Source organism: Petromyzon marinus, chromosome 15, assembly GCF_048934315.1.
Source record: "Petromyzon marinus isolate PM22_M1 ecotype Great Lakes invasive population chromosome 15, UKy_Petmar_22M1.pri1.0, whole genome shotgun sequence".
NCBI lineage: Eukaryota > Metazoa > Chordata > Hyperoartia > Petromyzontiformes > Petromyzontidae > Petromyzon > Petromyzon marinus.
In genome coordinates, this window is record NC_133681.1 from 2,241,209 (window position 1) to 2,268,564 (window position 27,356).

Sequence of the window (27,356 nt, forward strand, 5' to 3'; positions counted from 1 at the left end):
GAGGACACTGAACGTCCAAGAACAGCAACAAATATTTTCCAGTCTCAGTTTGCAGCTGGGCAACACGGGTTTGAATCCATGAAGGGTATGCCTTAGTTATTATGGAGCTCCCGGAGCTATGCACTTTAAAACCAATATTGAAAATTAATTTCTTTAAAACTGCTTTTAGTGTTTAGTTTGTTGTACTTCCCCGCGCCTCCGTTTAGCACGGTTGGCTACGTAAAATGTAAATGAAGTTCAACATTCACACATAGCTGCAGGATGAACACTTTCAGCCTATTTATTGATTTCGTATCAGTGGCGATGTGAAACGGCACACGAGAGAGGTATGATGGCTCACCGTGTGCGTTGGTGAGCAGTACATTCTTGCCCTCCAGGGAACTGGGGCTAGGCCTGTTGAAGGCGAGTCGGTGGAAGCGCACCGAGGCATCGCACACCATGGCCGGGTAGTCCCCATGATTCCACTCGGGGCCCGGCTTGCAGTGAGCTGGGTCTAGCAGGTCACTCCGGGCAACTACTTTGCTGCCAACATTACCTACATCCGACGTGGACACAGAGACAAGCATGCCACAAAAGGACACAACACTTATTAGTGAGAATTCCGTTTTTCACACAATAGCATGCGCAAATTATTTGTATTGCATGTAACAAGGACAAAGATCCCCCGTATAGCCTGATCAGACTGTTGGGGAAAGTGCTGTTAGTGAGCACCTATGAAGGCCCCCATGGCACATGGAGGGGTGGGTGGCCAACACCGCGCCTGGCCGCCTTTGTCTCCCCAGTGGCGATTTTTGCCCACCTGCACCAGGTACTCATTTGAGGCTAAGTCGACTTAGGGGAGGCCCATGACTGGTTCAGATAATCGTCACCGATGTTGGCCGTGAGCGGGAATCCAACTCGAGTCGCTGGGTTCGTAGTGCAGCGCGCTATCCACGCTGCACTACTGTTGCATATAACACGCACGCACACACACACACGCGTGCGCGATTCAAGAATAATTTTAATTCAAAAAGCAGTTTTTATTAACTTAAAGGTAAATCTTCAAAATTAGTCTTGTGTGAATATATATAATAACCAAAGTGGGAAGGGGGAGACAGGTTGTATAGAGAGCCGGTTTTTGGATATGATTTTTTTATCGAGCGTCATCCATGCACAATGCATATCACAGCACCGCACATATCCGTAACACACAGAGATGCATATATATTAAGATGTTTTCAGCCAATTAAGGAGTGTTTGTACATGTGAGAGGAAACCGGAGCATTAGGAGAAACCCCATCCCACCACGATGGAACAGATGGAGATTATTCCACACTGCTAGACTGCCGTCTCCTGGCCAGCCAGGAGATGGTACCTTGACAGCTACGGGAAAGGGAGTTTCACAACATTTGTGTGATCCACCAACCCTTGCCTCCACAGTGCTGGATTAAAGGTGTGCCACCAAGCTGAAGTGAGCACAGATGAAGTGGCGGACATAGAACGTTGAGAGAGGGTTCATGAGCGAGAAACATTTTTTGGGACTAATGCGGTGTAGAGATAGATACAGAGTGAGTCAAGAAGAGCAGAGCCAATGTGAGATGAGGGTGTACGGAGTCAGATCAAACTGCAGTTTAGGGTGAGATTGATGTATACAAATGCACTGCCCTACAATTAAATGCTTAGCGTCCTCCACATGCACTCAAAGGCCAGAGGTTGGCTTCAAATCATCTGAGTCACAGAAGGTTTCCATTATTGCACACATTGAAAAATAAAACTTTTAAATTAACGAGTGTTATGGAAAATAACAGTACGGGTGCTGCGCAGGACAGCGTTGGGAATGGTATTTATTTAGAAAGTATTCAATTGCTGAGGACTACTAAAAGTTTTAGAATTAATCTAACAATTCCATATTATAGTAATAGGTTTTACCCTTTTAACTGGCGCAAAAACTGACACCATTATTCAAGGCATCATGTTTGCAATAACCACAACACAAGCAGTCAAAATGCAAACAAAAGAGGCAACTCTGATAATAATATGCACTGTCCTTGTGGTTATTGCAAACATGATGCCTTGAATAATGGTGTCAGTTTTTGTGCCAGTTAAAAGGGTAAAACCTATTACTATATCTTGTTACTGGCAAAGGAGGTCTCATCATGTAAATGCTCACCCCGAGCCCTCAATACTCTGATAGTGCGCTGTTTTTTTAGTTGTACGCCTTTTGGTGTCATCTGGTCCAACACCAGTGGAGACTCGGCTCTAAGAAAAGCCGTCTCGGGTGTGGACCAATCAAATTCAAGGACAGTGCATATTATTATCAGAGTTGTCTCTTTTGTTTGCATTGTGACTGCTTGTGTTGTGGTTATTGCAAAGATGATGCCTTGAATAATGGTGTCAGTTTTTGTGCCAGTTAAAAGGGTAAAACCTATTACTATATCTTGTTACTGGCAAAGGAGGTCTCATAATGTAAATTCAATTTATCGCTTTTGGTAATCACAGTCATGTGCTATTTTCCATTTGTAAAGAGTTTATTCTCAAACACTGCTCTCCCACATCACTTAGAGTGCAGGGCTGGTTGTGGAATAGTGCCTTCCCACTTCAACGCCAGAAATCTTGCGTACCTTTCATATCAACATGGGTTGTGTGACTCACTTTTAAAAACACATCCCAATGTAAACCTATACTACCTCCTGTACATTCCGCAGCTTTGAGCTCGAATTTTTGGATGAGTTTATGCAGAGTTTTCAGTAACGTTCGTTACATTTCATTTCAATTATGAGTTTGTAAGTTAATTATTCAGCTATCAGATAATTGTTTTAACTTGATTGAAATATTTATAATTAAACCCTGATTTTGTGTGTTATACAAGTGTGATGTAATGGTCTTGGAAGTAGGTCCTCTTGTCATCTCACCTGTAAGTGAGCCATCCATATCGTGAAGGATGGCCTCATGCTCCCAACGGAATTTGGCCTTGTTAGGGCTGTTGATGAATTTCACACGCTCGAACCGCTCACTCCAGCCTCCACACCGATCGATGCACACTCCCTGGATGGAAGTCACTCCAAAGACCGCACAGCTTCGACGGTCAAAGTTCACAAACTGTGCCCCCGATACTGTCAGCCCTTCGTTGAATGGCAGAATTAACCCATGTACCGTGCAGTGATTTGGACCCAGGCCCAGCTCATCCAGATGTCCGACCACCACCACATCCTTCAGAAGCGCACCGGCATTCTCGCCCCAACCGCCCACGAATTCTGAAATCACGCGTTTACTTTCAACGCCGGCGTTCTCGTTGTTGGCGAGGAGGAAATTGTGGAACTGCAGCGCCCCGCCGTTGACCCACTCTGCGCCCTTTTCACAGTTCCACACGGTGAGCGAGTCGAAGCGCGCCGGCTCCGGCTCCACCGAGCTGCAACCCCCACCGCGCATCGGGAAGTACGCCTCAAAGATCCAGAGGCCAAACCAGCCCTGCGAGTGAACGGTGTTGTTGAAGAACTCCCCCAGCGGCATGCGCTTCTGGCAGACGTTGCGGTCGAAGGAGGGCCCGTCGGGGTGCTCGTGCATGCGGTACCAGAAGCCAAAGTGGGTGCCCCCAGCGGCCGCGTTGTGACGCACCGTGTTGTTGGGGTTGGTGATCCAGTAGCCCGCCGGCGTGACATCATCGTTCAGCAGGCTTGTGCTCTGGCGCACAAACACGGCGAGGTTGTGCTGCAGCACGTTCCCTTGCTCGATGCCGTCCTCGATGAAGTAGGCGCCACCCATCACGTTGTACGCCACGTTGCGCTCCACGAGCAGCTGGTGCGTGTTGTGGATGGTGATCGCTCGGTTGAAGGTGTGGTGCAGGGCGCAGCCTCGGACGTACGAGCGGAACGCCACGTCGCCCATAAGATGCCAGTGGATGGGGTAGCGGCCGAGGCGGAACGCCTGCCCCGCGTGGTAAATCTGCCGGGCGTCACAGAATCGCCAACCGCAGCCACCGTCACAAGACAGCTCCTTTAAATCCCGTTGCTAAACAGATGTCAACGTTAAGCACTGATGATTGCAGCAATGTTAAAGAGCTAACATTGCTTATAGTATTTACATAATTTTCAGACTATATTGGAAGATCCTATTCAGGTAAATTAGGTCACTTTCGATGTGTGGAGGAAATACAATTATTTTGAATCCTTCAATTAGGAAAGAAACACCTATCAGTAAAGTGAAAGAATTTCAGACATTAAGCAATATACGCCGAACATTTACGTAAAACAATTCAGATATTCAAAACCATAAATGTAACAATGTTAAACACAGGTGTGCAGTTTTTGCCCATGAAAGGGACTGTGGAAACGGTGTGAACCGGCCTCTCACCTCTACGTGTTCAATACGGCCAAGGGCCAATCCCTGGCCGGGCCGCGGGGCGTGGAACATAATGCAGCCTCCAAACTGGTCGCTCCCTATCTCCTCTCCGAAGCGGCCCTGGAAGCACGTCTGCGTGGCAAACTCCCCTGTGGCACACACAAGCGCATCCTTTCTCGGCAAACCGCGGCGACACGTTGGAATAATTTGGGCGCGATTCATTCTTTTTTGGCAATGTCCTGCCGCGGAAAGTTCCGATGCGTGGAGGATAATCTGCCGCAACGTCGTTGCCAGTGGCGTGATCACGTGTGTGTGTGTGTGCGCCACTTCGCGGGGCGAAGCGAGCCGAGCGCGCGTTCGCTGCACACACAGCAGCCACGTACAGCCTGTTGTCCTATAACGCGGCGGTAGTAGCGTTCCTGAAGAACACCGCGTCATGCAAAAATCGCGTTATAATAAATGAATAATATAGGGTAATGCAGTCCGCGATAACGCGTGAGATGCGTACGCAGGCTGAACAAAGACCGAGGCGCGTGGGTAGCATCTAGAAGCATCCAGCAGCATCCCAATGCCTCGTGTGTGATGCTATGCCGAGGCAGTCACACAACCTCATATTCCTACTCGTGCGACGTTGTTCCGTTCACCCGATCGCATTATATCCAATTCGCATCCGTGTTATAAAAAATGTGTTCCCTAATACATTAATCGTCGCGTTATATCCAATTCGCGTCATGTATGCCTGATTTATTTTACAGGTAGACAAAGTTCTTCAAGTCAGAAATTATCTTCTTCCTTCCAGATCCGGTGAACCTCTACTTCACGGTGATGAAAAGTAACCCAGTGTAAACTGTACATTAGTGATTTGTGAAGTGTTACTAAGCTTTTGATTTAAAGCTTTCGTGACTGCAGTAATTCATATTCTTAGTTTTTTCGGTAAAGTCACGTTGAAGAGAAACAACAAAATAATAAAATATATATAAAACTAAGAATATGTTACTAAGCTGTTAATATTGTACAAATTGTAATTGTAAATATTGAGTTACCGATTGTTAAGTTGATTATTATGTGCATGGATTATATTAAATTTACGAAATACAACTGCCATATTTAAATAGTGGTACGGGGCAGCTGTTGGAGCAAAATGCGTTGCATATTGTCAAAGCATTTTGTTCTATGATCTGCGTCCCCAGGTTTTGGGCGCCTCTTTGGTCAATTTGATCACTTTTTGGCAGGGTAAGTCCCTACGGCAACGCAACTTTATACTATACAGCTTAGTTCAAATTGGATCATCTCTACACGAGTTGTGACTCCCATTAATAATCATTTTTTAAAAGTTAAAAACTGGATAAATGCATAATCGTTTTGCAGAATCAGTTGCAAAGTGTCTAAAAAAGTGCTCCCAACGGCTGTGTTATACAGAGGCTGGGCATGTTCTAAATAAATGTAAAATTCTATTTTACCAAACTAACAACCTCTATACCTATCAATCGTTTACTGTATATACGTCACAAAACGTGATTAAAAACTCAAAGATGATAGATTGAATGAGATGAGCATCCTTTGGTCTGGTCTGATGAAATAAAAAAAAAGCATGAAGATGAGCACTAACCAGGGCAAATATTTCCCTTAGAAGACAATGCATCGGAAAAGGTCGACCTGTGTGACTCGTGTTCACTGCGAGGAAAACAGGAAATGTTGTGAGTTGGGACGTTCAGCCTCTCCCACATCTGCCGCTTGCATTGATTATGAACTAGTGATTATGAACTCTCTGGATCGCAGGACTCGCGATTCCGCCGTGTGGGACCCTCCTCACACAAACTCGAGGCGGCCGTCCTTAGTGGCGAATGTCCCGTCGGAGCTATTGTTGGGTGGCATGGCAACAATTAAGATGTCACTATTTACTTTCTACTTTTCTAATGTTTGTGTGCTGTGGACACTTTAGCATTGTTGCCTCCCAAGACATCGACGATTTACCATAGCTGTCAACTCATACAGTTTACCCGTATTCTTGTACAGGGAAATAGAGTTTTCGGCGTACAGCTGTTTCAATACGGGAATCATTGTTTTTGTCTATTTGTTTGTGTTTCTCCCTTGTGATGGGACTTTGTAGAATGAACGTTGAGATTTATAAGGGCACGGGGTGACCAATAAAGTCTGAATTGGTCTGTATTAAGGTAGGCACTGATAAGGGGTTTACTTACACAAATGTTTTCTTTGCAGACGAAATAAATGATGTTGCTCTGTTTATCTTATAAATAGAGGAATTGTCTGTAAAACCAGTTTATTACTGCACACTTTACATGAATGTGCACCGTATTTTTTGTATTTAAATTAAAACAACCACACATTATTTAATTTATTTTCTTTCTACGTGACTTTACCGAAAGAACCAAAGAGTAATTCCTGCAGTCACGAAAGCTTCAAATCAAGTTTGAACCACACCTACTTCCTCTCTTTGAAAAATAAAGGCACTGAAAACAGTGAAAAAAATAGAAAGTGATGGGGACAGGATGATGGGGAATAATTTTCTTCCCCATGAGCCCTCTGCTGACACACTGAGGAAGGAAATGTCCGATACTAGTCACAATGACCGTGGCCCCCTCATAAGGAGGGCGCAGCATGGAATCATTCCAACCCCGAGCTCCATGGAGCAGTATTGATATTATGTGGCGAGGCAGTCCACATAAACTCGGCCTCTTCCCCCAGCAGTCTTTTGGAAAGGTTATCTCTCCTTGGCCTATGGGTAGCCTTATAGAAATTCGCATCGACACTCTTGAGAACAATAGGCTCCATCTCAAGGGGCTTTCCAAGTGAAGTACTTTAATGAATAAATATGTTAAACATAAATAAAGGCTGGATAGTCCCCACACGGCGTTATTAAATAACTGCAGAGCCTTCGCACCACCAGCTTCTATTCCTGTGCTTCTCTCACATCGGCCGTTGCCACTGATCCATTCACGGATCACCGTTCAAGTGGCGGCTGGCCCAGAAATGAACACCTCACGTACCGGTGTTGAAGCCTTCCGGACAGGCCTGGATGTGCTCACTCCAGGCCACCTGCTCGGAGCCACGAACCACGACGTTGCGGGTCAGCAGGCCGACCTCGGCCCGGGCCTGCAGCTTCCTCCCGCCCGGCAGCCCCACCGACACCCCCAGGTGCCGGAACGCGAGTGGCTCGCGCAGAGTCACGGTCCGCCCGTCGGCTGACACCACCGCGATGGTGCGCTGCTCGTTCTCCCGCTGGCTGTGCCTGAGGAGACCACCACAGTTCAACAGGCGGTGTGCTCCGCACAGCTATCTGCGTATAGCCGCTTAACTACGGGGATCAGTATCCTTCGTTTAACCAGGAGATGAACTCATTGAGACGCATGGCAACATTGCCTCTTTTTTAAACACAAAGAATATTTGAAAAACATTTACATTCACCGAATCTATATTACAATCCTCAATCCATGCAATTGTGAATAAGGCTAAGAAGGTGAACTGCGTTTTAACAATTTAAACATGCAAGAAATGTAAGAAGGGAAGGAAAGTGACTATATTAGACAAATTGGCTTGAAGCGGCTAGAAAACATTAAAACTGACACAGACTAACCCAACACATTTACATAGGTGTTCGTCAGAGCCTCATCATTAATTGTTCTTCAAACTCAGCTGTGGTTGGAATTAAATTTACATGCAGTTGAGAGGCTCAGTGACTCCAGTATTGTACTCTCTTCATGTGCTTCTACTGAATTTATATCCCCATGCCTGAAATTATTTCTGTTGTGACCATTGTGTTATAATGACCGTTTTCAAACCACATCGTTTACATGTATTTACGCGAGACATCGCTGTCAAGGCACGCTGAGCAGCCTCCTGGAGTTAGCAAATGAGAGCACAGAGGGGATGGCAAGCGGAGATACGATTTGACATGGTTCATTTGCATGAGCTCATAGTGTCGCTCATGGGCATCTCCTGTGGTAATTACACAAGGCGAGTGCCACGTATGTTCTAAAGCTTTGAATAGACCAGATGGAAAGGAGTTCCTGCTTAGAAGTGTAATTCTCACACGGCGTCAAACATGGAGAAACTCATGCAAGCAGCATCCCACGACACTTTACAATTTGTAACGCGTGTAAGTTTTCTAACGGAGGCGCGGAAAATGACAGACAAGGTGAAAGGCTGCATCGCTGCAACATGCTTTCAGATGCATCACGGTGTCGCGCACTTTCAGATTCGCTTTCCACGGCCGTCTCTAAAACTCTTCTTTCCAATGTTAGGAAGCCACCGGAGACATGCACTTTTAAAACTACCGTAGATTGCAAACCCATTTTTGTTAAACTGCTTTTTGTGTGTTTAGTTTGTTGTCCTTCCCCTGCAGCTTCGACTAGCACGGTTGGCTACGTACGGTGCAAAGGAAGTTCAAACACACGGTACATACAAGGCAACCAGAACCGGCACCAAGAATTGCCAAACTTTTTTTTACTGTGAAGAAAGTACGCGGGGCCTGGACAGGACATGTCGCTGGTGGGGTCGAGAGCCACGCCAGAGTGGCAGCCGAGCGAAGGGGAACGTGCTCGTTGCGGGTTCAACGCTCCATCGCGAGACCGTGTAAGCTATATTCTTGGTTCTTTCGGTAAAGTCACGTAGAAGGGAAACAATAAAATAACAAAAATAAGTGTAAGCTGGCGACGACCTGCAGAGGCCTTCCACCAGCAGTGCATTGATCACGGCTAATGATGACGGTGATAATATTGGCAACAATATTTTGTCGTGTGACGTTAATAGAAGAGATGCAAATGTACATTTTAAATCACTTATGGGGCACATGCTGCTTTTATAGACATCCATATTGCATATATTGGGCAGGATGATCAACGTTAATATCCTGGCATTTCCAGTCAAGAGACAACATTTACAACAAATCCATAGATAATTTCCAAAAGGGCATTTCATTTTACATTACCGCTGCTATTTGACTCAAACTTCATGTTTAAACCACATCCAGACACCTTTTTCACATTCAATTGTATTATACATTGAAATGTAAAAGCCAACGTCGTGGCTTAATTCGGTTCCCCAAAGCAGCTTTGCTCTAAATATTTCCACTTTACACAATCTTCTATCACAGTCTGAGCCAGTGGTGGTGCTGTCAAAAAGCAAACCCAAAGGTAAGTACGAGACATCTCTTTCATACGAAAAATGGGATACACTCTCCATTATTCGTCTGCATTAGAATTCCCCTGTGTAGGAGAAACCCTCTGTAGTAGTGACCTGCCGCCGGTCGTTGCTATGACGATGGAGTCTCCGGGCGCCCACGTGACCGCCACCTGCAGACGCAGCGTCGTGCTCCCTGCCTCCGCCGTCTCGGCCAGGCGCGTCCACGGCACCGGCACAGGACGACCTGCACTCCCCAACAAAGACAAAGATCCCCTGTATAGCCTTAACAGACTGTTGAGGCGAGTGCTGTTAGCGAGCACCTGCGATGGCCGGCACGGTACACGAGGGAGTGGGTGGCCAACACCATGCCTGACTGCCTTTGTCTCCCCAGAGGGGATCTTTACACCCCACATCAGGTACTCATTTGAGGCTGAGTCCACCTAAGGAAGGCCCAGGACGAGTTCAGATAATTGTCACTGGTGTTGGCTGCAAGCGGGAATCGAACACGCTAACTGCTCCACTACCCCTCCGTGGGCCTTACCTGGTAAAATAAAAAAAAACAGTTTAGTTTACGAGCTGTCGTGGCAAGCGTCATTAGCGAGTGCCTTTTACGAGGGCCGGCCTACGCAAGTGGGGCTCCGGGGGATCGACACGGCTGTGCGTGTGCCCACCGTGCAGGTCGAGGACGCCGTGGCGCACCCCGAGGGTTTTCGCCCCGTACATGGGCAGCTCGGGCGAGCGGATGTGTCCGTGCAGGGTTATGATGGCCTTGTGCTGGAACGGGGCCTCCTCGGTGCCCACCTGTAAGGGCGGAGAAACCAACACAGGGCTGCTTCGCCGACCCGCACGTTCGCGAGCTTCTCAATTCATCTGATTCCTCCACCCTTAATCAAGATTCTGTTCGTCTGTCTTTTCTGTCTGACCGAGTACTGCAGTGCTCCGCTTCCTATGTTTTTAAAATATACCGTATCATGGTGTGTAATTTAAAATTACTCAGCAATTTAGTCTGTGAGAACTCATTACTCTAACTTATGAATGACAGTCCCTTGTATGTGAAAAGCAAAACCGATGTGATACATTTGAGGAAAATAAACCTTAAAATAAATAATCCGTAAATATGACTCCTTCACATAGTTGTCGTACTACACAGAAAATAACAAATACACTTTTTACACATCCCATCGGTCATATTGCCTTTGTGGGAGTGCATTCATTGAACAAACAATCCATCTTTATTTTACGTGCGAATACCGCCCTCAGTACAGTGGACCTCAGTGCACATTACAGCGGAACGGGAACGGTACAGGAGGCTATGAGCAGCAAAAGGAACGAAAAAATAAACCCGTCACGACCTCAACGGCCGACACCGAGTAAAATGCAACCAAGCTCGTGGAACGGTTTAGAAATGCAGTGTCTCATCAGCAGAGCCAAGCTTGTTTCAACCAGTGTTGGTGAACTGCCACCTTGTTGGCACTGAGCTAGAAACGAGAGTGCATTTTGTGAACCTGTAAGGCCCCTCCATCTGTGATGAGAATGTTCTCAGCTTGCAGCTCCAGGTCCTTCTCCTCAAACACGAGACGCCCTCCTGCCATCAGAACCACACGCGTGGGGTACACAGCGTCATGGGCAGGGCATCGGTGTGTAATAGATACACAAACTGCACACATCAAATGTATACGTGCACAATGCATACTACGGTGGCATTTAGTCGATGTCTCCATGCTCAACTGAAAATGGGCAAGTGTTCATCTCCACTGGCGCCGTGGTGGCGAGATGTTAACCCTCGCCTGACCCTGACGCCTGTTCTATATTTGGAATTTGCATCTTCTCCACATGGTCACGTGGATTTTTTCTCTGGGTCCTCCGGTTTTTCCCTCCACATTTTGAAACATACGTTTAGAGTATTTGGCTGCTATAAATATCCACGTGATAAGCCACCTCGTTGAGCTATAATTTGTGGCCATGTCACTTTGAAAAAGAGCTATGTAGCTCAGTGTGCTTTATCTGGTAAAATAAAAAAAAATGTTTATAGTTTAGTTTTTGGTTTAAAACTTTGATGAAAATTCCACCTCGCTGTGGCAGGGGTCTGGATAATATATACACGTTGCTGTGGTGGGAATTCATATCTCATATGCATGTGACCAATTCACCGAGAATGCGCCCGATCTTGTCAAATGTCAGAAGCTAAGCAGGGTTGAGGTGCTTGGGTAGGTAACCAGGACACGCAAAAGACAAGCGTTGTGGGCACTAGTAGGCAGCGCCAGCGAGATCCATTGTTCTTCGGCACCACCCCACCACCTTCACTGACCAGCTCGGTGAGGTATGGTCAAACGTCAATCTCGTTAATGAAACTAAGAGCGAGTGGGAGATCACCAACAAGCCACATTGCTGTACAAGAAAGAATATGGGCTCAGACGCCGCCACCGCCACCCCCTCATGAACACCTTGTACGTTGAACTTCTTTCGCACCGTACGTAGCCAACCATGCGAATCGGAGGTGCGGGGGGAAGGAAAACAAACTAAACACAAAAAGCCGTTCTAAAGAAATAGGTGCTCAATCTAGATGATGTAAAAGTGCATAGCTCCAGTGGCTTCCTAATATCGGAAGGAAGAGCGTTCCAGATGGCCGCAGAAGCGCATCTGAAAGCGCGCGATGAAGTGACCGTCTTTGTTTGATGGCCAGCCAAAAGCCGCTGCTGCGAGGATGACCGGAGTTCACGTGATGGTTTACATCCTTTGACGAGATCAGCGAGGTGCCGTGGTTCATTTATGGCGAGCACTATTGCGTGTGTAATGAGCGCGACCTTATGCCGCTCATGCACCTTGTATGAGCAGCATCTTGAGCACGGGCGTACTCTGGTCGAGCAGCACCGTCTGGTTGGCCGTGATGACGGCGAAGGAGCCCTCCTCCGGCGGGGAGTCGCCGCCCCACGTGAACCGCGACGACCAAACGTCCACATAGAGGAACTCCGCCGGGCCCTCCTGCGCACGGCACGCGGACGTGGTCGGGGCGAGAACCCATCGGGGACCGCCGCTAAACCGGGGTGCGTTTTGCTGAGTCGGCCGAGGTCTGTTAAACAATGCTGCGCTGCAGACTATCATCGTAAAAAGTATAACGCGGCAATACCGGTGCCGGATCTCTCGTCACCAATCAAATCCTGCCAACCAAACAACGGATGGACGTATTGGCGGTCCACCGGTGCAGTATAACACACCGGTCCTCGTAAAAAAGAGTCTAAAATCTCAATTTGAAGTGACATTCATCTTCCCACTGCTTCGACATCAAGGGAACTGATTTTGACGCACCACCACCACCTCGCAAGATTTTCTGCCCGGGAAAATAAACATAGCAAAAAATGTTGCCTTTTTTTAATTATATACCACGCACCACTGGTGTACCGCCAATACGTTCAGGTGCCAATTCCTGCCCGGGTCAAACCTGATCAGGTGGTGACCCTAGCCGCCACTCTTAAGGTTGTAATGCCATCTGGGCACGATAGCACATTGATATATTCGTTTAATGCAGATGCTCTAAACGGTTGCTTTGAAATACGTACAGGCTGCGCATTGGGAATAGTGAGTGTAAAGGCTCTGAATGTTGTCAATACTGCACACCACCGGACACTCACAACCCAGTGCCGTTTTTCATTCAAGATTGAATGGGATGATGTTATAATCTGGTAGAGGTCACCCCCACAACCAGCGTTTATTCACTCGTGAAATTTGTTAATGAGTCCATTTCAACTATAATTCATTTTTTTCAAAAGAGACCCGGGATAGAAAAAAAACATTTGAACAAAATAACGTAAAGAATGAAATATTTTTCCAAAAGGGTTCACAAGTGCAGGGCAGGAGAACGGTGTAAAGCAATACACACACATACTAAGAAGCGGTGCTTATTTCAAAATGGTATGGGTTACAACCGACAATGTGCTATATCAGAATATTTATTCATACTGGAGGAATCCGATGAGCTAAAAAAGCTCTTTTTCACAGATGTCCAGTAGGGGTGGGTATATTGTAGCCTAATAGGCAAATACCAAAGCGCTAAAGCAGCACATTATCCACAATGAAACATACAAAACTTTCTGCATCGAGCGCACCCTGCCTCATTAACGTGATGTTCACCTCCATACCCTTGATGGTGTTCGCGTTGTGTTCACCGAATGCGGCTCGCGACATTTGGCGTTTTGAGATTCGAACGCGTGTGAACGACGCCACGTGTCGCAACGCCGTCGCCATTGTCACCTCGAACATTCACAGTACTCACAGGCAGGGCATCTCCGGAGCTGCTGTGCACGCGCACGGTCGCCAGCTGGGAGGGCGAGTGTGCCTCTGTCATGCACACGACCTCCGAGTCGGAGACGGACCGCACGATGCACGCGGTGCCACCGACACTCACGCCGATCTCTCCGCCCGCACTGTGTGACACAAAAGACAAACGTCGCCAATATTTCCTGAACAGACCGTCGGGGACAGCAGATGTGCCGGTAGCTTGGGGGGCCCTTTATCTCTCTCGGTGAATTGATCATGGATGGTGATGATATTATGAGGCCTCTGAGTTCTCAACGGAACAATGTGTTGGATTCGTTACGTACGCGCGTTTTAAAGCGTGTTCATTGTTAGCAGTGCAGAGGTTAACGCGCTGCACTGATGAACCCAGCGACGTGAATTCCCAGCCCCGACGAACGTCAGTGGCGAGCGATATCTGAAGAGATCCTCCTGCGTGCCCCCCTCACTAACCCACCACTCACCAGCACGGTGAACTATGGTCAAACGACCTCTATGATTGACTTGGATGCGGTGCGGGAGAGGGGGGCGCTATCATCCAGCAGTGGATTGATAAAGGCCTGAATTCAATTATTATTATTTAAAAAACACACACGGCACATTCGGCGATAACTCTGCAGAATTCGAAGGGAACATTTAAAATCGGTGATTTGTTGGGCAATGTCCTTCTTCTTTGTAGTACAGAGAGAGAGAGAGGCTACAGAGACAGTGGAGAGCACTCGGGGACTTCACTTCACACCATGGTGGTGGGGCAGGGGGGGCGCCTGATGAGGATAATATAACAAATATAGTTTATCATGAGCAGTTACTAAATAGGCATAACAATAGTTACCTAACAGTAGCGTTTGAGTAGCAGACACATTCTAAAAGACGTAAGATTTAATAATAATAATTGTTATTACGACATTGTGATGAAACGAGTACTGTACTGTGGCCACATGCCACGTTCTGTTGGTGTGTTTTTAAGGGACTAAGCACCATTCACGCTGGCATGGTGTGTGGCTCTCCATGGATCTGTCTTTGTATCTCGTTGCATCTGTTCGTGTGTCTCTGTGTTTCTATTTGTGTCTATTTGCATTTTTCTTTCTCCAGGTTTCTTTGCATATGTCTCTGGGCGTGTGACTCCTTCCATGTCTCCCTCTATATCCTGTCTGCCTACACCTTCACTCCTCTCCAACAGATACAATATGCCTTAGCCCGGATATTTTTTTCACATTCCCCACAATTTTGATTTGAAGCTTTCGTGACTGCAGGAATCCGTACTCTTTGGTTCTTTCGGTAAAGTCACGTAGGTAGAAATAATTTGATGGATGGGTGTATGGAATTGATGTGGTTGAGAAATTGGTTCAATGCTGGCAGGCCATGTGGACAAATGACTACGTATCTCTTCCACAAGGAAGGATGTAGGGTGGATGTCTGGATGGCATCTGTTTCAAATTTCTCCATGAAAACATTCGCATCACTGGTGATAAGGGGGAACTCATGGAGTATCTTCATTTTGTTTGTAGAATATACCATTCCAGGTGAAGTAAGTGTTGGTAAGGCAGTGCCTAACCAAAGTTGGTAACAAATGTGTGTAAACCCTCCCCGTAGAGGTGGTTCAATCTTGATTTGAAGCTTTCGTGACTGCAGGAATCAATTCCCCACAATTCCCACACTTGCTCTACTGTCCCAACTCCACTGGCACTATCGCTGTCTGTTTAAACATCTCACTCTAGTCTATAAAGCCCTCCATGGTCTTGCCCCATCCCATCCTCTACACTCCCAGTCTCTACTGTCCCTCTCCGTGCCTCGTCCCGTCATGCTCTCGGTCCTCTTCCCTCCTTGCTCCCCTTCACTGCCGCAAACTCCCACATAAAGCAATCATCTTCACTCTAACCAGATTCCATTCCTCCCATAAACAACCTCCATCTCTTCTCATTTAACCCATCATGCTACTGCTACTCCCTGTCTCCGCACCCTAGGTATGACCAGGCCGACCCCAACCCTTGTCACTACCCCTACACCTATCACTACTCCTACCCCTATCACTAGACCTTTCCCTACCACTACCCCAACCCATATCACTACCCTTACCCCAACCCCTTCTTAACCACTCCTACTTATCCTCCTAACTACCACCATAACTACGCCACCACATTAATAACCCCGCTCTTTATTTCAACCACCATAATCTAATGCACAATTTCATGATCACTGTAAAGCTCCTTGGACAGAAGGCGCTATATATATCAGTATAAGATCAGACATCCGTCTCTATTTGTCGTCATCCAGCAGCTGCCCAGGCAGTAGCAAACGGCGTTCGAGGGGTGAGAGCAAGGGCAGCAGGGGGCTACCTGAAGCGGGCGCCCGCAATGGTGAGCCTCGTGCCGCCTGCAGTGCCACCCCGTGCCGGGCTCACCCCCGATATCACGGGGGTCAATCGGCGCCGGTAGCTGAAGGCGCCCGGCAGCTCGACTCCATCGGCTCCGGTCTCCACGCGTACGGTGCACGACTCCTCCGCGTCTGTGCCTGGCCAACAACAACAACAACCGCTGTTCGCCAACAAGTGGCGGTGACGTCACAACGGTGCTTGTGCCATGCTAGGTGCAACTTTGAGATCGCGTCAAGTGTCGAAGGCCCGCTGGCAGGAGATCACGGAATAGAGACCCGAGTACCATGGGTGGACTGACTGAGATGCACCAGCCAGCCACATGAGAGGGACTCCATTTATTTTATTTTCTATCTGGGCAGTGGTGGCTGTGCATGCTGTAATCGAGCACTGTGGAGGCAGTGAGGGTTGGTGGTCATCAAGGAGCCGTACCCTGACTCCCCAGGAGAATATGGCGCAGCAAAAAATGTGGCCTCCACCTGTTCTGTTTGCACGGAATAGATATTGTTTTCCCCTCACGCGCGTGTGTTTTCTCTAGGAGCTCCAGTTTCCTCCCACATGTAAACACTCATGAATTGGCCAATAACACCTGAATATAACATGACAGTTGCATTTAACGCAAGGGGCTATTCCGTCGCTCGAGTGAACACGAGACACCTCCGCGGTTCCAGCTATGTGCGGTGGTGGGTGCACCCTGCGTGGCGGTGGCGGTGGCGGTGGTGCCTACGGGTTCTGGTCACTGCGTGTGCGGCGGTGGGTGCACCCTGCGTGGGCGGTGGCGGTGGGTGGGTTCTGGTCACTGCGTGCGCGGTGACCGTCGCCATCCGGCCCTCTCCGCGCGCCCGCTACCGTTGTTGGGCGGGACGAGACAGTAGAGGCTGGTGCTGGTGCTGACGTCACGCTGCACCGGGCACTCCCGGCCGCACACCAGCACGCGCGACTTCGCCGGGTCATAGCCCGAGCCACTCACGTTCATCTTCTGCTGTCCCCCGAAGCTGCCTGGCACAGTTGAGTGGATTGCGGTGGGAGAGCACGGGAGCACACCGAGACACCACTCAGCCTCACGTAGACGTGAAATGAAAAACCGACCTGGCCCATGGGAGGCAGTTCCATCCCTCCCCCCAATATCATCAGCAGACAATAGCTGCGTCTCGTGTATTTCCCGCCATGGTGGTGAGATGTTAATTACCTTGCCTGGTGTACAGGATGTCGTGGGTTCGATCCCGACCCCGATGCCTGTTGTATATTTGGAGTTTGTATGTTCTCCCCATAGTCACGTGGATTTTTCTCCAGGTTCTACGACCCATTTAGAATCAACGTGTGTTTAGAGTATTTGGTTGCTGCTATAAGTTTCCACATGATAAACCACTTCGCTGGGCTATAATTTGTGGCCAGGTTGCTTCTGAAAAAAAAGCTACATAGCTCAGTGAGCCTTGTCTGGTAAAATAAAAATAAAAGTTTTGTTTAATAGTTAAATAGTGTGACAGCTTCACATGAACTCTCATCGTATCCCTGCAACCAGCAATTCACTTAGTTGAGTCAGCTACTTCAGTTAAGGCTCATCTTGAACATCTCAAAGTGGGATAATCACCCAGCACTGATCATCTACGTAAAAAAATAAAACATTCTACAATTGAACTTCATATATGTGGGTTTTCTCTCCAACACACCGGTGTGCTAAACTAGCCACTAATTGGCACGTTTTGTTTACCTGATAAACCAGCTGTGGTGGGTGGTGGCGGGTTTAACGACACATTTATATTTACGTGATCTCACCTAAAAAACTTCTACTACGGCTGAGTGGTGTTTGCACCTGACAATTGGCATATTGCTAGTTAAGTTCCTGTGTAGGGGTTGACCAACCCATCGTCACTCCAGGATTGATACGTTTGGTACCACTTTGTTTGAGGTCAACAGTTGTTCCGAGATATGAAAATACTGGTCTCTCCCATAGACATTTGTAAATGTCACCACTGCATTATAGGTGGCAACTCCCCGTGTAACTTGAGCAGAGAGATACTTGGGACTTGTTGAGATAGCTAGGGTGAGACGTGACGGAGACCGGACGAGTAATTTGAGCAGAGAAAAAGTCAGAAAGGTGGCATTAGATCATTCTGTAACAAATCAGAATTAAATTTAATTGCCGTCATTATTATTATTATTTATACAGCAACGAAATAACAACGCGGGCCCCCGCATATTTGGCGGCGCAAGGAACACGCGCGGCGTGCGGGGGTGGGTGGGTGGTGGTGTGCCTCTTGGCGGCCCGGCGTACCTTCGCTTGGCGACACATCCGTCAGGAATTGCTGGTAGTGGAAGGTGGCGCTGCTGCTCGCCGCGCCGTTGGGCGAGCGCTGCAGGAAGACGCCGTAGGTCCCGCCGGGGTGCTCGCCCGCTCGGCACGTCACCCGGGACGGGGCGACAGTCTCCACCGCGCAGGCGGCGCTGCCGATTAGCACAGTTACGGTCCCCGCGTCCGAGCCGAACCCAGCGCCGGCGATGGTCACCAGCCGGCCGGCCGTTCCTTGTTGAGAAAAATGCAGTCAAGCTCCGAGCCAGATCCACGCCAGCATTGCCAACATCGTCAATTGGAGCGAGCCAACGCCGTGCGCGATCGGTCGCCATTGAGTTAAGGTGGCTGAATAACCTAGCGGCGACCACCCTTGTCATCGAGTCCGTCACACGGTGTACAAGGTCAAATGCCTGTAACTGTCCGGGAGTGGCAAAGAGCATTAATCTTCTACACCGACTGCTGCTGCTAGGTCGGCATGATTACGGAGTATTATCATAGTAAACAAGTCAGTGCTGCTACAGGTACAGGCCGTTTGTCAATCCACTGCTGGACGAGGGCCTCCCCATGCCGTGTAGGCCCTGGGGGTTATTCGACCATACTTCACAACTTAAGGGAAGTCAGGTGGAATCTGTGCTTCCTTTAATAAAACCAAATGGTCCCTATCCACTGTCCGTTGTAACTTCCTGCGCTCTCTCTCGAAAAGCACATTGCAATCATCCTTGATGACAATTACTGAGTGCTTCAGAGCAATTATTTACTGCCTCATGAGATGAATTAGCATCTCACGACTGCTTAACAGTATCCTTAGGACAGATTCACCCCTGTCATAGGAATGTGTTATTTCCACCAAAGGCTCAGGGCTGTAAATGGGAGATGGGCATCAACGCCTCAATGCTCATTTGAGCAGGAAACAACTCTGACAACGGCGAGCCAGCGTGACGAACACACCGGTGGCTGGGGCGATGGACGTGATGACAGGCGTGTTGGCAGCCGAGTAGTTGAACTTCAGCATGGGGAAGGGAACTCCCGCAGCCCGCACCACCACACGGGCCAGGCCGGCCGCCCGTGCTGGCGTTCGGCACGTGACGCGCTCGGGGGTCGATGTCAGAATCTCACAGCGGGCGCCACCTATGGACACCGTGGTGTTCCCCGGAGCGAACCCGTTCCCCACGAGGTTCAGCGCGGTGCCCCCGTTCACGCTGCCCGACGTGGGAGACAGGGCGGCCGCAGGCAAGCTGTGGACCGTCACCGTGCTCCGTGCCCTGCCGCGGCTCCACACCTGCACGTCCACGGGGTGGGATCCGGCCCGCACGGAGCCCGACTGGCACACGATCTGCCTGTCCGTGACATTCACGGGAACGCAGTCGCCGCCGTCGCCGCCGCCGCCGCCGCCGCCGATAAAGACGCGGATGGCGCTCGGGTCGGCGCCGAACCGACTTCCGTCGAGAGTCAGGAGCGTGCGCGCGGCCGTCACCTCCGCGGGAGACACGGCGCTCAGCGTGGGGGTGGCCTCGGCCGAGTAGCTGAAGTTGCATCTTCCTCTGCAGGCGGCCGGCCACCCGCGCACCGTCAGGCCGACCTCGACCGCGAGCTCGACGGACGAGGGTGCCGTGTCGCACTCCACGCGGGTGTAGTTGACGGACACCACCGCGCAGGGCCGCCCACCCACCAGCACCAGTGCGTCGCCCGGCGTCGCGCCGAAGCCGGAGCCCTCGAGGGTGAGGCGCGTGCGGCCCGCCAGCGAGCCGGCGCCGGGACTCACGGAGAGCAGCAGGGGCAGCAGCGCGAAGCGGCGGCTCATCTCGGTGCGCGTCTTGACGACGGCGGCGCCCAGGTTGTTTACGATGAGGGAGAGCGGTAGGGCGGTCCCCACATTCATGGTGTCGCGAGGGTTCAATCGACACAGGATTTCGTTGTCGGAGCTCTTGTCCACCTCGCACGGGAACCCACCCACCGTGACCTGTGTGGCAGAAAGTAACGCCGGCGGCTCACGCTCATGCCACACGGATGGCCACGCAAAACATTTTTTTTTTACTTGATTTGAAGCTTTCGTGACTGCAGGAATTACTCTTTGGTTCTTTCGGTAAAGTCACGTAGAAAGAAAATAAATTAAATAATAGAATACGATGTTTTGATTGCAACACAAACGATCGTCATCAGGTAGAACTAAATTTGAGAGAGAAACAAAACACAACACAGAGACACACAACATAGACACGTGTGTTTCTGTCTCTGTGTCTCTGTGTTGTCTCTCTCTGCTTGTGTGTCTGTCTGTTTGTCTCCGTGTCTGTGTTTTGTCTCTCTCTCAAATGTAGTTCTACCTGATGATGGTTGCTTGTGTTGCAATCGAAATGTCGTATTCTATTATTTAATTTACTTTCTTTTGACGTGACTTTACCGAAAGAACCAAACAGAAACTAATTTTATTTTACCAGGTAAGGCCCACTGACCTCTACTGTATAGCTCCTTTTCAGAAGCGACCTGGCCACGAATGATAGCCCAATGAAGTGGCTTATCACATCGGATTTTATCGCAGCCATATTTTCTAAACGCATGTTTCTAAATGTGGAGGGAAACACCAGAGGACCCAGAAAAAATCCACGTGACCACGGGGTGTGAGACATGCAAACTCCAAATATACAGTCATCAGGGTCAGTATTTAACCCACGATCTCACGTTACTGTATACTAGGCGAGGTAGTTAACATATTGTCACCGGAGCACCCCTACAGCGTGGCCCACATTGCCATGGGTTTGCAGCAATAACGGATCGCTCAAATCCAAAACAACCGGGCGGAGTTGTGTCAGACAAAAATTTAAACAGAGCAGAGATAGTCACTGGTTGAGGCAGTGGCTATCTCTAAACCGCCGGCCCCGCACACACCTGTCGTTGACTTCACTGGCCAGGGACCACCTCCAACAAAGAAAGTTTGGTGTCGTTGATGTAGATAGGAATTTAATTGCATTTAATATAAAACAAAAAATACATTCACACTTCAAATTTCATTAGAACTGGCCGAGGATTCCAGAGATACGTTTCATCAGTGGGTGCGGGTATTGAGGCGCTTAAAAATTCCCGCACTGGAGTGAATTCAGTTAATCATCCCTCCAGGGCTGGCAAAAAATTTGTACCACTTGAGGGGTAGTCAAAATTGGTTATGAAATGGAGAGACTGGCCCCTCTGCCATGGGAACGGGTATTTTCCAGCGCCGGCTTATGGCCACCACCGGAGGAGACGAACATGATGACGGAGCTCGCTCGCGACACGGATACGCTTTGCCTCGACTTTATCGTCGACGCTTCTCGACGCGGGGGAGCGGATTACCTCATTGGCACAGGGCACGGCTGCAAATCCGGTGCCCACGATGCGGAGCTGCGTGTCGATGGTCCCCGACTGGGGGGAAATGTCGGTGACGGTCGGGGAAAAGCACTCGTCGTAGCTGAAGGAGAAGCCGGCGAGGGACGAGTCGGGCTCCAGGGAATTGGCGCCGCAGTCACCGCCGGCTTTGCTCGTGACCGCGCAGGGGGACGGCGCCTCTCTCCGGGACACACGGGAGGCCGACGCTGAGGACAAAATGCACGCCCGCACGCTTGCACGACAACGAGCGAGCCTACAGCTTTTCACAGCACCACAGTGGTTCCGACGAATCTACCCGAACATAAATACGCTCGCAGATGACAAGCGTGTCGTGGAACTGTCATTTGTAATGCGCAGCCATGCCAAAGTCTCCTCACCTCCACCATGAAGCTGGAGCTCGGCGATCCCACAATCCCATGATCCCGCAATCTCAAGCGTCGAGTTCTAACTCCATTCCGTACAACCAGTGTGAAAACCCAACTGAGCACAGGTCGTGCAGCGCGGCTAAGACAGCATGTGGTCCTCATGTGGTGACACAGTTTGACTGTCATGCAGCAGAGGGCATATGCCGGACTTGTCTAGGTCACGTCCCTGTGTCACCGCCGGCCACGCAGGGGGTGACCGGAATCATTGAGGACCGTCTTCTTAGTCACGGCTTAGTCCTGGTTCAAGTGAGCCAGCACACAGCCACAGTTAACTTCACCCCCCCCCGGCTCTGAGCCACTGTCCGAGCCACACTCCGGATCTCCACGAGCTGAGCCGGAGCCAAACTGCGAGCGAGAGAACGTGCCCCCCCCCCCCCCCAAGCGCGCGCGACGACGAGCCGAGCCACGCGAGGCCAAGCGGGCGCTGACCTGGCCGGCTCTGGGCGGGGATCCCGGCCAGCGAGAGGGCCAGCACCCCGGTGCGGGCAGGCGCGCGCCGCACGCTCACCGCCCCGCGCAGCTCCAGCTGCTTGGAATTCACGGCGCCGCTCGTGTAGAAGTAGCGGCCCTCGCGCGAGAACGTGTACGAGAAGGAGCCTGCGTGCCGGCAATGCACGTGCACACACAAGCGCTCAGGCAAAGATCCCCCATATAGGCTTAATAGACTGTTGGGGCAAGTGCTGTTCGAGAACACCTATGAAGGCCGGCAAGGCACGCGAGGGGTTGGGTGGCCAACACTACGCCTGGCCACCTTTGTCTCCCCAGTTGTAATGTTTATACACCGCGCCAGGTACTCATTTGAGGTTGAGTCGACCTCGGGGAGGCCCAGGACCGATTCAGATAATCGTCAATGGTGTTAGCCATGAGCGGGAATTGAACTCGGGCCGTTGGGTTCAAAGCGCAGCGTGCTAACCGCACACACACACACGCACACACACATGCACACACCCTCACGCCATTCCATACACCACCACTACCACATCCAGAACAAAACCTCAATGCCATAACGCTCTCCGACTGCTCATGTAAGCGATAAGCTGTGTTGAGAAAAAACGGGTGCATGTAATTGATTCTTGATTCAGTGATTGAAGATTTTACAAAAATATCGACAGGCGGGTCAGTGATGGAAACTGCATCACTTATTTAAATACGCTTAGTTATGCTTGCAGATTTTACAAAAAAATCGACACGCGGTACAGTGATGGAAACTGCATCACTTATTTAAATACGCTTAGTCATGCTTAAGCTGTATTTTAAATTAATTATATTCCTGTAAAAAATATATTTTTGTGTAATGTGTCCCACTTTTGCTTTGTACCACGACTCAGCATGGAACATTCCACCCCACTCAATTAACGCAATGATGTCAAATCGGCCAACATGTCAAGCTACGTATTCAAATTACATGCAGCCGAGAAACTAACGTGACATCCACAATCACAGCTGATCACCGATTCCCATTCATCAGCACGAACATTTTTTTCTGATTCAGCGCCCTTCTATGTTAGCATCTCAGAGCATATACATTGCATCTTATCTCAAATATTTCAAAGGGCACACCCAGTAGCAGCTGCATCCGTGGGCACAAGGCGACTGAAAACGGGCATTTAGTCTGCCAGTAGGGGGTGATGCGCGCTGTGTGTAAACCCAATAATAGTAATTCATGCCCAACAAGTGTGGGTCTAGATCTGCTCACGAGGAAGTGCATCAGGTGGCAGGAAACTCTGGGCCAATTTAAGAGGTGTATTATCAAAAAAGCCTAGAGCGTTATAATAGAGGACCCAGCATTATTTGATTTGATATTTTCATGCACTACGGATGTGCATTACTCATTGAGGCATGCCTTTTACCACATTTATAATTTTGATTGTGTGAAATCTACAAATTCGTTGCTTGACGTGTGTGCATTCAGACTCAGAGTGCAATATGAAATCAATTTTGATTTTAAATGGAAAGAATCTAACTCGTGCACACGGTGCGGAGGATCTCTTTGCCGAATGTTTTGGGGCGGCCACGTGAACAGCAGGGAAGCGTCATCGTCGAGTTTCCGCCGGGATGATATTTTAAGGCGGCATCACAATGGCAGGAAAGCGGGAGGGGCGGTGGGAGCGGCGGGTTACCCGCCGGGGACGCCGCGACGGGGCTGGCGAAGGTCCCATCGGGCTGCGAGGTCGAGGCGTTGGCCACGCTGTAGACGCGGTAGCCGGCGGCCTGCAGGAACGGCGGCGAGGACCATCGCCACACCACCGTGTCCCCCACAAACACGTCCAGCACGGGGGCGCTCCACTCGTAGCCCTCGCCCAGGCCTGGGGCCCACATGGCAACAACACACAGCATGCGTGCGCAACTCAAAGTCCACTCGACAAAGACAGCCGTGCGCAGCTGAGTGAGCTATGGACAGCTCAGTGAGCTATGAACAACTTAGTGAGCTATGGACAGCTGAGTGAGCTATGAACAACTTAGTGAGATATGCACAGCTCAGTGAGCCGCGGAGGAATGCCGCTGCCTACTTCGATCGCTCGCAGGCAACGTTGCACATATTTACCACGAGGCTGCTCATGCAGCCGTCCACTTGTCACCAACCTCGATGAGACAACACGGTCACTGCTGATCGACTCCCCACCCATCGTAGAAAAGAATAAGAGGGCGACGCAGCCCCATGAGCATCATTCCTGCTCATCCCCTTGCATGGACCACTGGCTCAAGGCTGTAAACAGATGAGCACGACCTCAATGCTCTCTCAATTGAGCAGGAATCTAATCTGATTCATCGACTATGCTCGGCTTCCGTGTCACCTAGTTGGAATTTGTGTTGGTGGTGGTGGTGGTGGTAATGGCAATGGGGCATCTCTCTTCTCAGTGTACTGGGAAAGGTTCTGGCAAGGATTATTCAACATCACCTTGTCAGGTATGCTGAGGAGTGCCTTGTGGAGACCTAATGTGGTTTCAGAACAGGGCGGTCCTGCGTGGATGCCATATTCTCTGTCTGCTACAGCAGAAGTGTATGGAGTTCTAGCAAGACCTACATCTCTGCTTTATTTACCTGGTCAAGGTCTATGATACCATCAACAGGCCAGGGCTGTGGGCATTTCTTCATACTTTCAGAGTCCCTGACTCTCTGCCAACAATCATTAAGGACCTTCACGATGGTGGGCAGCCACGGGTAAAGCTACGTGGTCAATAGTATAGTCAGAGCCATTCCCTGTTCACCTTGGGGCGTGGTAGGGATGTTCTCTGGCTCCCACATTATTTAGATCATCTTTGACCACGTAGTTTGAGAAGCTTTCCATGGCTGTATCGGAGAAATTTCCATATGGTACAGATACAATGGGAGACTGATCGATGTCTGGGTGCGGTCAAGGGATGGCTCCCTATTGGTCAACCATGTTTTGTATGCTGATGAACTGGTGATTGCTGCTCACTCAGAGGAGGAGTTGGAGGCGATGCTGCTGAACCTGGAGTGTGCCACTAAGAGGTGGGGCCTTACCATCAGTCCCACCGAAACGAAGCACCTGCCTGGGTATTTTGTGCCATCAAACACTCCACCCCCTCAGATCCCCATTGGTGATGGAGCAGTTGTGGAGAGAGTTTCCCATACCTGGGCAGTGTGCTTATGACCAGCTCCAGTTTGACAGCAGAGGTTTTACTCCAAATACATCGGGCGGCAATATCTTTTCATCGGCTGCATAATTCTGCGTGGAAGCTACTCGGTCTGTCGCTCCGCACGAAGCTTAGGGTCTTCTCGGCCACAGTCATGCCCTCCCTTCTCTACGCTTGTGAAACGTGGACCCCTTTCGTGGAACATCTGCACTGGTTAGAAACACTTAGGCTGGCCTACCTATTATCCATCCTGGGTTTAACCAGGCTGTATTGTGTGAGGAGCTCACAAATCCTTGAAAGATCTGTACACATTCCCATCAGTGAGCTCCTTTTGGCAGGCAAGGCTGCGTTGGCTGGGTCATGTAGCCCGTATGCCAAGCCACTGCATGCCCGAGCAGCTTCTGTTTGGCCGCATAGAGGGGGCTAAATAGGCACGACATGTGCTGGAGAAGAGACAGACTGATGCATTATGGGAGGATGTGGAGCTGAGTTAACTTTCAGAAGACTGGTTCCAGCGGTGTCAAGATCAGCCTTTGTGGAGGAGACTCGTGAAGGATGCTACTGAGCAGTTGGAGGCAGTCACCCTCCAAAAACAACTGAGGGCAGATAACCGACACTCGCAACAATGAGAGGAGTGCCGGGAGGCTAAGATGCAGCAAGTTGGCACAGTAGGGGGTAGAGCTGGTCCATCAGCCAGTCATCTCAGTCAGCCAACCCATGGCACCTGGGTCTGTCAAGTGACCTCCTGTCAGCGAGCCTTTGACACTTCACGTGGCCTCAAGGTACACCTGGCCTGGCACACGCGCCGTGGTGACGTCACCGTCACTTAGTGGCGAATGGCGGGTATTGGTATTGGGGGCAATGGTGATGGTGGTGGCGGTGGGGATGCTAGTGGTGCTATCCACTGTGGTGGCTGCCCTGGTTGGTCACGGTGTGGGTGGTGGTGGTGATGGTGGTGGTGGTGTGGGTGGTGGCAGTGGTGGTGCAACGCACTATGGTGGATGCCCCGGTTGGTGACCGTGTGGGTGGTGGTGGTGGTGACAGTGTGGGTGGTGGTGCTGGTGGTGGTGGTGATGTGGGTGGTGGCAGTGGTGGTGCAACGCACTGCGGTGGATGCCCCGGTTGGTGACCGTGTGGGTGGTGGCGGTGCCCAGGGAGAGGCACTCGAGTCGACTCCACGACGAGCTGAGCACCACGCACGGCACGCCACCTGGCACAGCCGGGCCGGGCACGGAGGGGAGCACCACCGATTGGTTAGTATCGGTGTCCTAGTCTGCATCTGTCTTAGAATCACCCACAGCATAATAAACATTACACCGCTGCGGTGAACTGTCAGATAAAAACGCTGCACGCTGTTCACGAATGCCATTTGTGATTAACATCGACGAAAAAACATGAACTAATCACCACTGCAAATTCAAAATAAAAGCACGTTTGGGAGTAACATGAACTAAACTAAAAACTAACCTATTTTTATTTTACCAAGTAAGCCCCACTGAGCTATATAGCTCTTTTTTAGAAGCGACCTGGCCACAAATGATAGTCCAATGAAGTGGCTCATC

At 49.8% G+C, this 27,356-nt stretch overlaps 1 protein-coding gene across 3 annotated transcripts in view; it reads right to left on the bottom strand.

Annotated features, from left to right (window-relative positions):
* Window positions 1–27,356, bottom strand: part of PKHD1L1 (PKHD1 like 1) — a 171,392-nt gene that overhangs the window by 63,674 nt on the left and 80,362 nt on the right. For all 3 annotated transcript variants that reach the window (XM_032954632.2, XM_032954633.2, XM_076067198.1), the window contains 17 exons: window positions 26,900–27,004; window positions 24,316–24,501; window positions 22,625–22,792; window positions 21,738–21,976; window positions 19,362–20,373; window positions 18,396–18,644; window positions 16,970–17,119; window positions 16,086–16,260; window positions 13,730–13,880; window positions 12,282–12,441; window positions 10,965–11,044; window positions 10,131–10,260; window positions 9,574–9,703; window positions 7,326–7,567; window positions 4,330–4,466; window positions 2,892–3,921; window positions 341–535 (listed from right to left, as the gene is read on the bottom strand). In XM_032954632.2, the coding sequence (XP_032810523.2) occupies window positions 341–535; window positions 2,892–3,921; window positions 4,330–4,466; window positions 7,326–7,567; window positions 9,574–9,703; window positions 10,131–10,260; window positions 10,965–11,044; window positions 12,282–12,441; window positions 13,730–13,880; window positions 16,086–16,260; window positions 16,970–17,119; window positions 18,396–18,644; window positions 19,362–20,373; window positions 21,738–21,976; window positions 22,625–22,792; window positions 24,316–24,501; window positions 26,900–27,004 (4,539 nt within the window). The remainder of the gene's footprint in view (window positions 1–340; window positions 536–2,891; window positions 3,922–4,329; window positions 4,467–7,325; window positions 7,568–9,573; window positions 9,704–10,130; window positions 10,261–10,964; window positions 11,045–12,281; window positions 12,442–13,729; window positions 13,881–16,085; window positions 16,261–16,969; window positions 17,120–18,395; window positions 18,645–19,361; window positions 20,374–21,737; window positions 21,977–22,624; window positions 22,793–24,315; window positions 24,502–26,899; window positions 27,005–27,356) is intronic.